General features: G+C 41.1%; 1 protein-coding gene across 4 annotated transcripts in view; it reads right to left on the bottom strand.

The window, feature by feature from the left end:
- LOC120417574 (peptide transporter family 1-like) overlaps positions 1-16,493 on the bottom strand; it is an 85,107-nt gene that overhangs the window by 9,740 nt on the left and 58,874 nt on the right. For 2 of the 4 annotated variants that reach the window (XM_039579683.1, XM_039579685.2), the window contains exon 2: positions 15,606-15,840. The exons of 1 other annotated variant lie outside the window; for it this stretch is intronic. In XM_039579683.1, coding sequence (XP_039435617.1) covers positions 15,606-15,641 — 36 coding nt within the window. In that variant the 5' untranslated portion in view covers positions 15,642-15,840. The remainder of the gene's footprint in view (positions 1-15,605; positions 15,841-16,493) is intronic. One more of the 4 variants, XM_039579684.2, reaches the window with a different exon arrangement.

Genomic DNA, 16,493 nt, shown 5'->3' with positions numbered 1-16,493 from the left:
AAATCACTTCAACAACTTTGCAGGATCCTTCACGAGGCTTTTTGGACCTGTTTAAGTCTAAGGTTTTATTTGGTAAATTAGGTCTATAAACTCTATGTGTTTAAACAACGTGGCACGACCTAATTGATTCCTATTTTGATTCTAATGTAGAAATTTTTTAATCGATGTTTACAAAATTCTACTTCATTTGTGAATGGTGCCATAATACTTAACTTAAATTCATATGTTAATTAGCATTTAGTTAAATTCATATCAATCATGCACAATCTAAAGTAAGTTTATTTTTATAAATAATTCAGCGCAAATTAGTCAGATTAAACGATACAAGTGCAGTTTAACAAATCACCATAAAATGATTATGCATTATTAATGCAGACCAAAACAGCTACACTGATTACCTCCATTGAGCATTCGAAGGGGTTAACCTTTTTTTTCGCACCATTCAACCAACGAACTTGGATTACGACGGCTTGAAGCGGGTCAATGTTACACACTCATTTTTGGTTTTCGAGCTCGGCAGAATTTTGCCGAAAACAGAACAACTGATTTCTTCGGCAGAAAAATGCCGAACTTCGGCAAATTAACTGTCATTTTTCACCGAGTAATCGGTACAATGACTCACACTTTGCCGAGATTCGGCATATATTTCTGCCGAGCGATAAGTTGTTCTGATTTCGGCAGAATTCTGCCGAAGTTCGGCATAAAAATCTGAGTGTGTACGTGAAGCGTATAATATGGTTTGTCCATCGAATCTGGCGTGGGATGTACGGTGGATTTGGTGGCTTTTTGTTGACTGTTTCTCGCCAAAACACGAAGACAGATCGAGGCAAGGCACTCTGTTGACCACTTGAGTAGTTTTCTTGTATCTCCATTCACAAAACTTCTCGCTTTTTTTTTGGTGATTCGCGATTCAGGGACAGTTTTGTTTTTATTTCGCATTCAGCGTATCGTCTGCGTAGGTGACGATGGCGCGCGAAAGTGTTGAATGAAAGTGATTGTAAAAAATGTTGATGCTCAATGGCAGGCGCAAAAAACACAATAAAAGTTGGGGGAGTAATTCCATAAGTGCCTTATGCCACTGACACAGTTCCATATGCGTTATTACGAGTGGATGGCATGCCAATAAAAGTGGTAAACTTTTACTACCATTGAGCAATGGATTGCTGCAAAGATTAACGTAAAAGAAACTTGTCACTGTATTATTATCAGTATTCCTTCAGTAATCCAAAAAATAATATTTCAAGTGCCGATTGCACTTCCAAAAACGATCAACTTGACCTTACACTCCCATTATGGGTACGATGACACTGTCCCACTGAGCAAAACAGAACCGATAAATTATTGTTTTGCATATTTCGGAAGACACCAGTCAACAACGAGGCAAATGCGTCAACGTCAAAGTCACTCTTCCGAATCAATTAATATCAATTTGTGCGACCTTCGATCGAAAGTGTCGCGGACCGATTAACCTTCTTGGCCTCTCCTACGCGGTCGATCGTCCACCGCACGATCGGAAGAAGTTGGCCTCTACAGGCGATATTGTACTGCCTGCAGATTCGTTGAACCCGTGATGGTGCGAAATGCGATTCTTTTTTAATACGACGTGAATATGAATAAATTATTCCGTCCAGGTCTTTGCGGCGTCGCTGGGGGGACAAGGTTCTTCTTCCTTTAGCAGTGTGACATACCGGAAAGACCTTTCTCACTTGAGACGTTGTTGGTGGTGTTTAAATGTCACTAAAATAAATCAGTAACAATTGGTTCGCGACTAGCTATTTGAGTGCATCAGAAATTTCTTGAGAAATAATTGAGACATTGTTTTTTGTTGAATCGGTCTCGAATGTAAACATATAGTACAGTCATCCCACATATTCGGAACACCCACAAATTCGGAACACTTTTGTGGTAATTTGTTAATAACATGCCAAATGCAGCTTTTGTGTCGACCCAACTATTTTTAGGACCTTCATTTGGACATTCTCTTGCTATTTCACTAGTAAAAGTAGTACTTTTTGAACAAAAAACCCCATTCCAAGACTACTTTATCCAGAGCAGCAAAACTCTGCCTCCAAATTGCCTGTTCCATGATTGTGGGATGTTATTGTGCCTCCCACAATTGTGGAACACCTGAATTTAACTGATATTTTTACAAAAAAAGTTATCAGATCATTCATACAAAAATTCATACAAAAAAAGTTATCAGATCATTCATAAAACATAACTAAGCTTGAGTTTCGTTGGTTTCAGTGCGTGAAGTCATTATTTTGTAAAAATTGTGTACTCATGGAGAGAACCAAAGTTTGTTTACATCCGTAAGAAAAAAGTGTTCCGAATTTGTGGATTTCAAGGGACAAAGTTTTTCTTCAAAAACTTGATATAAAAGTTAAAATTTGCAGTTGTTCGATACAGCATTCAAAAGATCGCAGAAAAAAAATTTCAAATGAAGGTAAAAGCGAATCATCAAGTTCAATTTTCGATTTGCTATGATTTTTTTAACATTGGCCGATCTGTATACTGTTTCTAATATGAGGGATGACTGTATATAGAAAAATATAAATAAATAAATATCAATAACAGGAACAATCACTCATATGAATTCTACTCTTTCGCTCAATTTTACTTCCCGCAACATTAAAGTTTCAGTTTAAATGCATTGTTTTTAGAAAGGTTAACATTTCACTTCACACCAGGGGTGACTAAAGTAAAGAAAAGATAGCATATTTATTCAAGGTCATAACGCACCATTTTATGGGTTTGGCCTCAATCTTATGTTGATCTTAGACCTTCTACCTCGGGATTCGAACATATGACATTTGGGTTACGAATCTGAGTGCTCAACATCTGATTAAGGCAGACCAAAATTTATTGGAGAAATGATAATTGGAAAATCCTTTTGCAACGATTTATCATTAAAATTGCCCTTTATTTGAAATAAAAATACGCCATTTCATCACTCATAGCACTCCCTTCGAATTATTTTTTAAAAGAAAAAAATAAGAATTTAAATAAAAATAAAAATGCATTCAGTTTAATACAAGCAATCACAATTGCGGGCCATTTGTACGTCAAATTTGGCCCGTTATTCTAAATCTTTGGGCATCCCTGCTATCAAAACCATTTCAGAATTGTAAGGGTGTGCCAAAGCCTAAATATAAACGAAATTACAAATTGTCAAATGGCAAAAGGTTTTTTAAGAATTTTTGTGTGTTTTTTTTTCATTCTTTCAATCCTGAGCCTGCTCATTTTCTTTTGTTTTTTTTTAACTTGGCTCAAACTTTGTGGGGCTTTCTCTATGACAAAAGAAGCGATTTGGTGCCATTGCCTCACCCATACAAGTCTTCATACAATTTTAACAGCTGTCCATGCAAAAATGGTACCACAGACAAACTGACATGAAAGCACAGGTCACCAGCTTGTCCAAAAAGTTTAACGGATTAAAAAAAAACGGAAAGCATGGTTTCTACTTTTTGGATTCGCCGCTAGAGGCGTTCTTGTGCCGAGTAGCATTTGACAGCTTTCATATTCGTCTTGTTTTGGTTACCGACAACACGTGTGTTTATTTCAAATTTCTGTAACGAATATCCGTCCAACAGGCAGAGGTACGTAAAGATTCGAAAATCTGTACCTTTTTCTTGACCGAGAAAATAGATACACGGAAAAAATGTTTTGACTAAAAGTTTTTAATACATAGTCCAATTTGCAATCGAAAAGTACACAGAAATTTTGATGTAGTGCTTCGATTTCTAGATATGTCCACTTAAAGTTTGTTTTCTGCTTAAAAATTCCTTTTTTTAATTTTTTTATTAGTGTCAAAGAGTAAACATTTCGTAGGATATTTTTTTTCGAAAAGCTCAGAACATTTACTAAAATTACATACATACATTGAAGATTTGCCCTCTGGTTGCTGAGAAACAGCGGATAAAAGTGAAAAAAAGGAAAATGTGAGGTTCCAAAGTCTCACCCAAACAATTAATTAGGCCGTTGCAAATATTTTTCAAAGTTTATGTCGCCCCCTCTTCAAAATTGGTCTGAAAAATCAGGAAGCAAAAAAAAAATTCCAAAAAAAAATTCAAAATTTCCATGAAAATAGAAACTAAAAACTAATAATGGCAAAACAACTGAACAGGTGTAACACTTTTTTCATTAAAATGTTGAAACCATGGCTCGTAATTTCAATTTTTATACTTTTTTGCCGCATTTTAAAACAGCCATTAATCAGTTCCGGGTTTGAAAGCAAAAAAAAATTGGTCTATTCAATTTTTGGTTTGCTTTCCTAATAAATTAATTTTTCCACATATTGTTTAATGTGTTTTGAAAAGAGCAATGTAAACCATGTTTTAATTTTGCCTCGGCCTGCTATGATCAAGATGAGATTTTTTTTTATTCTTAACTTATTTTTATTAGGTCCTTTTAGGTGCTGTGACCAGGTTGGGACCGAGGAATCAAGATGAGATTTGGATACATTTTTAAAGCAAACAACATTTTGAAAGCTGTCCGGCTTTCGAAGCATTCAGGGATTCAAAATATGACGTAAATGTCAGTTGTCAGTTTTTTCTACGTTGTTTACATCACTGTTTAACTGTGCTAAGTGTTTTTTTTTAAACTTTTGATGTGAATTACTCACCGTGTTTTGGTTAAATATATCCGTACCGCTTCACAAGTGCTGCTTACACCCCCGCGTAGTGTTCGTTTCGCGAAAAAAACGCGTATCATCGCGAATCGCGTGTAATTAACCAGCGAATTTGCCGCCGCTGCCGGTGAAAACTAGCGCCACTTTCGGTACCTCCGTACTTCCCGGCTGGAATAACAACAACATTCCACGCTTCGATAGTACCACCCATTGTAAGAAATTGTAAGCACACAGGCGGTGTACCCAATTCTGCTTAAGCGCTTTACCCATTTCGAGAGGGCCTCCGAGGGGAACGACACGTCTGCAATATGGGCTGCAAACAGTGTAACAAGAAGGTTTGCGATTCGGACCGCATTGTTTGTCGCGGTTTTTGCGGGTCGGCCTTCCACATGATCTGCGTCAAAGTGGACGTCCCGGCACTCGACGTTATGGGGATGCACCCTAATAACTTCTTCTGGATGTGCGATGAGTACAGTAAGCTGTTCTTGAGCAGTCATTTCCGCAACCTCGTCAAAGACAGCGATGCGGGTCCCAAAGCGTTTGTTGAGTCAATGAAATCGGTGCAGAGCGATATCGCCAAACTTGCATCGACGGTCGCCGCGCTCAACGAAAAAGTTGAAGCGCAATCAACTTCTTCGTCCGACTGGCCTACCCTCGGCCAAAAGCGCCAGCGGGACTCAAGCGCAGATCCACCAGGTAAAGCAAACATCCCGGCCGCTTCCCGCGGCAAAAAAGCTATGACGTCCGTGCCTATCATCGCGGACGCGGAGCCCGACGATTTGTGGTACATTTGGCTGTCCAGTTTCCCCCCAACCGTAACGGAAGAAGACATTTGCACAATGGTGAAGGAGTGCCTCTCTGTTGACGCTGATGATCCCGTCGTGGTGAAGATGCTAGTGAAGAAGGGAGCTGACATCACCAAACTCTCCTCCGTCACGTTCAAGGTCGGCGTCGGGCGAGACTACCGTGAGTCTTCTCTGGATGCCGACAATTGGCCGGAAGGACTAGCTTTCCGCGAGTTCATCGACTTCAGCAATCGACCCAGCGTCACGGCGGGGTTTTCGAAGCGTCGCACGGAATAATTCCTGACTCTCTGACCGCAACGCCACAACGCCATGACGAATCTTTCCACGACGATCAACATACTGCAATCGCTGACCCGGGACGCACGAACTCTCGCATTATGGAAGACTCCGACTCTCCCGTCACAGTCGCGCCACCGCTCTGCAGCGACCTCACTTGTTCCGGCCATCCAAGTCGTCCCGGCCCTGTGTACGGTTCCAGAGAAGGAGTCTTCCAAATGCCTATCCCAGGCAAGTACTATTCCTCTTCTAACGACGGTTTTCCTCCGGACCCTGATACCCGTTTGACTTCCAGCAACGTCTGGGCGACATGCGCGAACCGCGCCGACCAGCCCAGCTGCAGCTACCGCAACGAACCCAATCGGTGGCAATCCGACGAAGCGGTGCCTGGACGCACGACCGCACAAGAGCATCGCGATGATCAACCGCGCCGCAGCTACCGCCACGAACCTCATCGGTGGCCAACGGACTACGCTGACCCGGGACGCACGTACCATCGCATTATGGAAGACCCCGACTCTCCCGTCACAGTCGCGCCACCGCTCTGCAGCGACTTCACTTGTTCCGGCCATCCAAGTCGTCCCGGCCCTGTGTACGGTTCCAGAGAAGGGGCCTTCCAAATGCCAATCCCAGGCAAGTACCATTCCGTTTCACAAGACGGCACTTTTCCGGACCTTGATACCCGTTCGACTTCTAGCAACGTCTGGGCGACATGCGTGAACCGCGCCGACCGACCGAGTTGCAGCTACCGCACCGGACCTCCTCGGTGGCATTCCGACGAAGCTGTCCCTGGACGCACAACCGCACGTGAGCATCGCGATGATCAACCGAGCTGCAGCTACCGCCACGAACCTCATCGATGGCAAACGGACCACGCTGACCCGGGACGCTCGTACCGTCGCATTATGGAAGACCCCGACTCTCCCGTCACAGTCGCGCCACCGCTCTGCAGCGACTTCACTTGTTCCGGCCATCCAAGTCGTCCCGGCCCTGTGTACGGTTCCAGAGAAGGGGCCTTCCAGATGCCAACCTCTGGCAAGTACACGCGTTCTCTCGTTCAACCGACGCCCCTTGATACTTCACAACCTTCCAGCGATCACCAATTGTCCGTTCCGTCGCGAAATCATGTCCCCTCATCTCTGGGTCCTGAAAGGGGTCAGGAATGTCATCTCTACTACCAGAATGCCGGCGGAATGAACGGAAACATCGACGACTACTTTCACGCCAGCTCGGGAGAATGTTACGATTTCATCGCATTAACAGAGACTTGGCTCAAGGACCACACGCTATCCTCTCAGATCTTCGGACCTGAGTATGAAGTTTTCCGATGCAATCGAGGTCCGGAAAATAGCAGGAAGACGGAAGGAGGAGGTGTCCTAATCGCCGCACGTCGCTGCTTCAAGCCGCGCCGAATTCTCAAAGACGCTTGGAAGGGCGTCGAGCAGGTTTGGGTTTCTGTGAAACTGGCTGATCGTGTGCTTTACTTATGCGTGGTCTACTTCCCGCCGGATCGGACCTTTGACAAGGACCTGTACCGGATCCATCTTGATTCTGTGGCATCCGTAGCTGAACGAGCGCGCCCGGCTGATGACATCATCGTTGTGGGTGACTTCAATTTGCCGAAGCTGACCTGGACACCTTCCCACGACGGCTTTTTATATCCTGATCCTGATCGTTCTCAATTTCACTCTTGCGCAAGTGATCTCCTGGAAGGATATAACATGGCGACCTTGCAACAAGTTAATCATGTGGAGAACGAAGATGGGCGTCGGCTCGATCTCTGCTTCGTGAGCGCACAGGATTTCGCCCCAACGCTAACCACCGCTCCGATCCCGCTCGCCAAGGTTGTTCGTCGTCATCCTGCCCTTATCATCACTGTGGCCGGCACCCACAGCTGCACGGTTCGTGGTCGACAAGACACTGTACGCTACAATTTTCGCGGTGCTGATTATGAAGGAATGTCGCTAGCACTGGGTCGCATCAACTGGGAGAGTGTGTTGGATTCTGTCGACGTCGACGCTGCCGTTGATACGTTCTCATCTATAATGCGAGACCACATCGACCAGTTCGTACCCAAGGTCAGGAAGCGTGTCACCTATCACCTTCCGTGGCAAACTCCAGAGCTTCGCAACCTCAAGACACAGAAGAGAGCTGCCTTTAAAGTCTCCTCCAGGTGCGGAACACTCTCTCTTCGAGATTATTACTTGAGCATCAACAGCAGATACCAGCGACTGAGCCGCAGTTGTATGGCAAGCTACCAACGCCGGAAGCAGCGTGAATTAAAGTCCAATCCCAAGAAATTTTGGAAATTCGTTGACGAGAATCGTAAGGAATCTGGACTGCCGTCGTCCTTGCACCTGGCCGACGAGGAAGCTGAGAGCACCGAAGATATCTGTAAGCTGTTTGCCAAAAAGTTTGCAAGCGTTTTTTCAAGCGAACCTGTAACCGAAGACGAGGCCCGATCTGCTGCCGACAACGTTCCTCGTTGCGACCGCTCTCTTGCTTCGATAGAAATTGACGAAGACGCCATCTCAGCTGCGGTGACTAAGCTAAAGCACTCCAGCTCACCAGGACCGGACGGGATCCCCTCGACACTGCTGAAACGTTGTTCATCGGTATTACAAGTACCCCTCTTACACCTATTTCGCCTATCCCTCGCATCTGGAAAGTTCCCGTGCGCATGGAAGCAAGCCTTCATGTTCCCTGTCCACAAAAAAGGCGATCGCAGGAACATCGAGAATTACAGAGGTATATCGGCTCTGTGCGCTGCATCGAAGCTGTTCGAGCTGGTGGTGATTGATCCCATTTTCGCTCACTGCCGCCAGGAACTATCAAGCGACCAACATGGATTCATTCCGAAACGTTCCACCGCAACAAATCTACTCTGTTTTACTGAGTTTGTTATTGACAGTTTCGAAAATCGCTCGCAGACCGACGCGGTGTACACAGATCTGTCAGCTGCCTTTGATAAGATCAATCACAACATAGCAATCGCCAAGCTCGAGAAACTTGGATTCCGCGGTAGTTTGTTGACATGGTTTAAGTCATACCTGTCGGGACGCTCGCTGCGGGTGAAAATTGAGGACGCACTATCCGAAAGCTTTGACGCCACATCTGGAATAGGACAAGGCAGCCATCTCGGCCCGCTAGTGTTTTTGTTCTTTTTCAACGATGTCAACTTCACCCTCTCAGGACCCCGTCTTGCCTACGCAGACGATCTCAAGCTGTTCGCCAAGGTCGACTGTTTAGACGACGCCAAAGCCTTACAACGTGAACTCGATAAATTCGCTGACTGGTGTGCGGTGAACCACATGGTTCTCAACCCCGGGAAATGCCAAGTGATTACGTTTAGCCGGAAACACATCCCGATTCCGTTCGACTACCATCTGGGTGACACACTGGTGCAAAGAGTTGATCACATTAAGGATCTTGGTGTCATCCTGGACTCAAAACTGACATTCAAGCAACACATCTCTCTCATCACCGCCAAAGCATCGCGTCAGCTCGGTTTGGTGATCCGCATGACACGCCACTTTACAGACATCCACTGCCTCAAAACTCTTTTTTGCTCCATAGTTCGCTCCCCGCTGGAATACTGTTCCGCGGTCTGGACTCCGCACTACAACAACGCTGTTTACCGGCTCGAGAGTATCCAGAGAAGGTTCGTCCGCTACGCCCTGAGATCACTGCCCTGGAGAAATCCCCAGCAGCTTCCGCCATACGAAGACCGCTGTCAGCTCATGCACCTCGACTCACTTCAGCTGCGTCGTGACCTGGCCCGTGCATTGACTGCCTCAGATGTACTAACTGACAGAATTGACTGCCCCTCTCTTCGCGAAAAGATCAACGTAACAACACCTGCCCGCCAGCTACGCCATACGCCAATCGTGCAGATCCCTTTTCGACGTACAAACTACAGCGCCAATGGAGCTGTAGTCGGACTGAAGCGAGCCTTCAATAAAGTGTCCACTGTTTTTGATGTTAGTTTGTCCCGCGATGTGTTAAAGTCTAAGTTTTTATCAGTGTTGAGACGATTGTATTAGTTGGTAGTTTTAGTATTAGGTTCATTTGGGCAAAAAGTGCCTGTTGAGGAATAAATAAATAATATTAAAAAAAATTGTGGTTTACGTTTTAAGAAAATTATGACCTGCAGCCTGCAGGAGTAAAATCTTCGCAATTTCTAAAATATTGTGGAACAAGTAGTTTACTTTTATTTTTATTTTGGAGAAAATCACATCATGGGGGTAGGCGTGGCTAAATGGTTACGCTGTTCGCTTTGTAAGCGGAAGGTTCTGGGTTCGATTCCCATCTGCTCCTATCGAGAAATTATGGAAAGAAGGAATTCTGAACACTTGAATATGAACGAAAAATTCATTAGCTCGCGGCGGGGTTCGATCCCCCGTCCTTTGGGTCAGCAGACAAAAATGCTAACCACCAGACCATCGAGGCTTAGTTGACTAGAAGGATTAAGAATGCTATAAGAATCCAAGAAACTTGATTGGAATCTGTGAATCTAAGAACAGGAAATGCAATATTGAATGCAAGTTGAATTCAAGGACACTTACTGGTTGCATAATTGTTAGGCGAATATTGAACTTTCAACACGACCAGAATTCACCACAAAAAGCTTGGTGAACCGAATTGGAAAGCTTCCAAAATGAATCCAAGAACATACGAAGAATTAAGGACTATAAATAGATTTGACCGGCCGCATCACTTACCACGGTGAATCCTGGCTTCATACCCATCTTACTAACACCCTCAAACCTCACGTGATACTTTGTCGAAGACGCAGCCGATTTAGCGGTCTTCATCACTCAAGTATCGGACTAAAATTCCTATCCACTTCCCCGTGTCTTACCACTGGTCGTGGCCGGCGCTGTGATTGACTAGCATGATAGGGACATTTGAAAGTTGCGAAGTGGTGATGATTGGTTCCTAATCTTCATCTGTGGTCCACGGAGCAATTCTTTGAGGTCCTGGTCAATAACAGAGTAGCAACTACGGGTAGACACCAATGCTATGCTATTTTGGAGAAAATCACATCATTTTTTTATCAATAAAATAATCTATGTTTATCCTAATTAAAAATTCCTCTTAAAAATGACTCAGCATTTTAAAACGACATTTTGCTACCAAATCCCAGAAAACACTAATGTCCGACCAGTATTAAATCCGCATTGGCATGCAGCGATAACGATTGCGCAAGCGGCAGGATCATCAAATCGCAAGCTTTAATGAGTTTTAAACGAGATGATATGTTGGTGAGAACTGTATGAAATGATAATTATATGGTCGGAGCTAATTAATTTGAACGCGCACATTTTCAACGGCCAAAGCAAAACTGAACATGAGCCGTAATTATACTGTGTGTGTGTGTGCTACCGATCTGTGGAATGTTGCTTAAAAGTAAAAATCTGCACCTCCTTACGGGGCAATACCGTGCATGTGAGTAAACACACGGCAGCTGGTTCGATTCAAGTTCCAAAAAACTGGGCGTTTGATAGAAATTCTGACTCAACGTGAGTTGATTGATAAACGGTTGCGGAGGAGGAGTGCCCATCTCTTCATGATCGATTTCGATGCAAATTGTAGAAATTCGAGAAAACTTCTCGCTGCGGCATCCATTTAATCAACGCCAGTGAAGCGAACCACGAAAAAAAAGAGTGAGGCTTGACCACACGAAACTTGCTTCTTTTTTAACGATTCGCGAGGTAAAATTTGGTTGGCATGTTTGTACCACTGCTGGCCAGGCCAGGCTAATTAAATGAGTAATTGGCTCACACAAGCTCGTGCATAAAAACAAATCTTTTTTTTTCTGTGTGAGCTTCGCCGCTTCATTATGAAAGCAGTCGACTGTGAAGACACAATCTGCTCGGAATCTCTGCACCAGGATCGAGTGAATCTGCCTTCAAGAAGCAACTGACACAGTAAAAACTGTAAAAAAATGCACATGATCTTTTTTACTGTGAAGTTCAGACAAAAAAAACAGATAAATTGAGCACGATAACCAACCAGCAGCATCAGCACTACTGCACCGCAGTGCAGTCGCTGTGGCCAGATGTGCAAAATTCGATAATAGCTCAAAATAAGGCACCATCTCGAAGTAGAAAAAAGGAAAGACCTTCAGCTATTAACTGACGAAAGCATCACTCAACAGAGGCTTCAACGCACAACGCACGTTACAAGGATGTTCGCATCGAAAATTGCCAATAATAGGCGCTAGCATGCAATTTGACTGTTGGAACTCGCAAAATTGAACTTGAGCCTCGGAATTAAAAAGTTGTACAACAAAACAAATTTTAATTTAGTGGTAAAATAAAATAACGTGCCAAAAAAAAATTAAAAAATAGAGACTAGAACCAAAAAGAAAACTTGCAATTTTAAAAATGTTTTCTAAATAAAACTTTGTTTTGTTTCAAATTTGCAACTTCAAGCAGACAGATACAATCAATCCATCTTCAAGAAAGACCCCCAGAAACGAGTTTGTCCTTCAAAAATCCCCGTTTGTATAACAGGTTAAATAAACGTGCACTCATACTTGGAGTCAGCCGTAATATCCACTGTAGAATGCAAAGTGCTGTGATGTGGGTAATTCCGATTGACAGGTTTTGTAAAGTGATTACACAAGTCAATTCAACCACAAATAAGAATTTTACCCTTATTTATTTATTTTTATTTTGAATGTTTGATTTGTTAACTAATACATTATAAAATGTACTGTTTAACTTTTAAAGGACGTAATACATCGTTTTGCTGTTGTTCTTTCTTCTTTTTGTATCTCAATTAAAGACCTTGTAAATATTTCAGCTGCCAACATATGTTTAGGCCCTCGATTTTTTAGGATAATTAAAAAAAAAGAAGGGGGTGCCAAAAATTTTAAAATACATGCAAAATTTAAAATTTAATAAACATCTAATAGTTAAGTGAAATCAAAATGAAATGAATAAAAAACAAATCGAAATAAATGTTAATTCTAAATTAGAAAGAGTTTAAGGTTTAAAATACTCATTTAAAAACAAATGTATTATTCCATAAATTTATTGCTCTATATTATTAGTGAATTAGAGCATTTTTTCTATTTTAATCCGATTTTCATGCCTTTAATGCCATTTTCAAATGTTTGTATGTTTATTTGGTGGCATTCAATAGAACGCTGATTGCTGCAATAAAAAACTCGTTTTTTTATAAAGATGAAAAAAATCTCAGAAGAGCGTTTTGGATAACATGACAAAAATTAAATTTAAAGGTAAATGTTTTTATTAGATCTGAATCCGTTTCTATTTTATTTAGAATTATTATAGAATTACGTTTTGTTGTAAATTTACACTTTTTTTTCGAAAATGTAGCAATGTGTTACAAAACTGCAGAGCAGACTTTGTCCATTAAAATTGACATGTTTAAGAAGGGGCAGCGATGGAATAATCATCATCAAAAGAAAATCAGTGGACGTTCATCTAGAGAAAAAAATCGAAGGGAGTATGGCTCTTCTCTCTCGCGCACGAAAGATCGGTTAAAGGAATCTAAAAAAATCATCATCTTGATTATTCGGCGGAATATCTTTTTCACTACTGCACTAGCAAGTGTAACGTCATACGTCGAAATATGACCTGTCACATTTTGTAGATGGGCAATGTGTGTAAACAAAGTGAAATAAATATTTTTATGTGGATATTCACAAAAAATCATCAGCAGATTGATTTTCTTGGAGAAGTTCGGGACCGATTTTCTTTTGCGTGATTTGCCTTCTCTCTCTTTCGCGGGTGAAGAAAGTTCGCAAGCGAAATTGATTTTTTTGCGATTATTCCATCCCTGAGAAGGGGTTTAATTTCGTCCTTTGCGAGCTATCATAATTCTACGAAAAAGTGTTTTTAAGTGATGACAGAGTCTTTTTTAATTATTTTTTTAGTTTTCGCCTCTCAAACGATTTTTCCGATTTTATTGAAGTTTTTTTATCTTAATTTTCATTCGCGTAAGAATGACCTTTTGAACGTCAAACGTTTGATGATTTTTAAAAAGTATAGCATTATTAAGTTTATTCCTAGATTATAGAAAAAGAACTGGGGATAACATTGACTTTTCTCATGATATATTTTTAAAACATGTGCTGGGCTGAGTCACATAATGTCCATATACATTTTTTCCAAATATGTTTTTAAATTGCGCTTTAAAAATCAGTTTCGTAGAAAATTGTTATTTAAAAAACCAGGATGATTTTGATAGTCACTGTGTGTCACTGTGTAGGAAACACATTTCGGCCTAAAAGTGAGAAAATTTAGTTAATTACGTAAAATTGATCATTCTTTCTGAGATTCATTTGAAAAAAAATTACAATAAAATATTAGTCAACTTAAAATGTCATGTGTGATCAAAATTGATTACAAATATATTTTCTCCATAATAATATTAATTTGTGTTGCCACAAAAAAGCAATTTTGTAGCATGATTCATGGATGGAGACATGAATTTTAAAAAATGGTTTCTTTTGAAAACGTGCAATTTTTTTCTGAACTAATTTCAAAAGCAATTCCAGATTTGCAAGCGAAAAGTACTTTTAAAACATTATTTTGATATAATGAAACGTAATTTTAGCTTAAAAAACATTTTTGATTTTTTCCAATACTGTCCTTGTTTATCTCCATTTAAATTGGAAACAGTATTGTAAATGAGTGATAGAAAAAGCTATCATTTGATGATCCATGCACCAAAATTTCAGAAAATATAGCGACCGTCACGATAGCTTCTTAATTCTCTTCCTTTATATCGTGATCGCCAGCATTAGCATTCTCTTTCCATCAGCCCTTCCCATTTCCTCATTCTCACAGACTCGCCGAAGATTCTTTTGTCTTTTCAAAAAACTTCAAAGGAAGCACGCGTAAGGGGGATTGAGAACAGACCACGTTTTACGTCCCATTAAACGGCGTTGTTTAATAATAATAAAAACTGAGATGCTGCAATGAACGACAACTGAGAAAAAAAATTCTAAGTGTTTTCCAACTTAATTTTCCAACTCTAGAGTTTTTTTTAAGTCCTATAAGCTATTGTGTTTCATATGTTTATAGGACCTATTCGAAAGAACTCTAGAATTGACGACTGCTTGGCAACTTTTGGTCCGATGTTCAATGGTAAAATATGAAAACTTTGTGAAATTTTCAAATCAACCTTGTAAAAACACATTTAAAAAGGGTCAATATTGAAATGTCAGGCGTATAGGGAAGCTTCCCAAAATGCTTCAGCCAAATAAAAATTCCAAAAATAAATCCATTTCTGGTTATTGTGGAGAATCACTCTCGTAAAACACTCAAGCCAAAATAAATGTTCCTAATTGACATTGAATTTACATTATATACAGTTATTTTTAATAGATATATAGATATACCATACAATGCCTTAAACAAGCGGTTTTCAGAACAATCATGAACCCAAAATCTAATAAGGAGGTAAAACTAAATAAATAATGTTGTTTTAAACATTGTTAGTCAGCTTCTAAGCTGATGTTACTTTGTTGTGTTTTTTTTATAGACAGTGACTCACGTGGGATAAAATTATTACTTTTAACCTTTAAGTTGAGGTTTCTATTGGTTTTCTCCAGCGAAGGCAGAGTGAAAAAACAGCACGACTGTGCTGCAGTTATAACACTGGGCCGCAAAATCATGTATTTATAATTAAAAAAAATTAAAACCAATACCATAGAAAAGCAAAATCTTTGAAAACGAAAAACATTTTAAGGCAATTTAAACCTTATTAATAATAAAATGTATTTTTAGCCAGTGCTTCATAAAGTAAGGATTATTATCTGAAATAAAAATTTTAGCACCGCCCAGTGTTATTAGCCTACGATAGAAACGCTATTACAGGTGTCGAACTATCCGCCTAGTGTAGAGTGTAATTACCGGTGAGTTAGAAACTTCAAATCGCGTCGAAACCATTTTGCCTGATTTTCGCGCTGCACTTTTGTGTTGTCTGCTTCACTTTGCTATGTTTTTATGTTGTTGCACACTTTTTTTTGTTTTTTTTTGTTTCACTTGCAATTATGTATTGTTTCCTCCGGATCATGCATCGCCAATCGACACTGTAATTGATCGGACGCGCTTGCTAAATCGAATCTGATCTTCTGGCTACGGTCTGCTGGTGGAGAGAGAAAGATTAGGTCGTCGCGTCGTCGCTGCTATTGCTTTTGCTGATGTAATCTTCGGCTAGTGTTTCCTTTGGGGAGTTCACAATCCGATCGCACTAACACACACTTGCGCAAACATTTTGGCCCGGCGTGTTTCAATTACCACTCCAACTCCGTTGCTTCGTGTCTTTAGTTACACGAAACACTGTTGTTCGTTGTTTTTTCGGGGAAAGTACGATAATTTGATAACGTTTCTCCTTCTTCTCTTCGCGGGAGGTTTATTGATCTTCGTCAGAAACGCACACACGTACTGATGGAAGCTCGCGCAATTTTCTTCTTCTCTCTTCGTTATGGATTTTCCATTTGCCAACACAGGAAAATTACCGACAATTTCGGCTCTATTGGTTCACCTGGGCACCGCCGCAGCATCCACCTGCGAGGTCGGTAACAGCAAGGTGAAACCCACGTGGATGATATAACGAACGAATAAATAAATTGAACGAGATCGAACGAAACAATCGCGAGAGAGAACTTTTCGCGCAGCGATCGGAAAGTGAAAATCACAAAGGAGAAACACGAAAACAACAGAAAAAAAAACTCAGTTGCGATCGCGAGCACAAATCAAACAAACAAATAATAAATTCGCGATCGCTTAATCGATCGT

This window comes from Culex pipiens, chromosome 2 (assembly GCF_016801865.2).
Source record: "Culex pipiens pallens isolate TS chromosome 2, TS_CPP_V2, whole genome shotgun sequence".
Lineage (NCBI taxonomy): Eukaryota > Metazoa > Arthropoda > Insecta > Diptera > Culicidae > Culex > Culex pipiens.
This window is presented reverse-complemented; position numbering and strand designations above follow the sequence as displayed.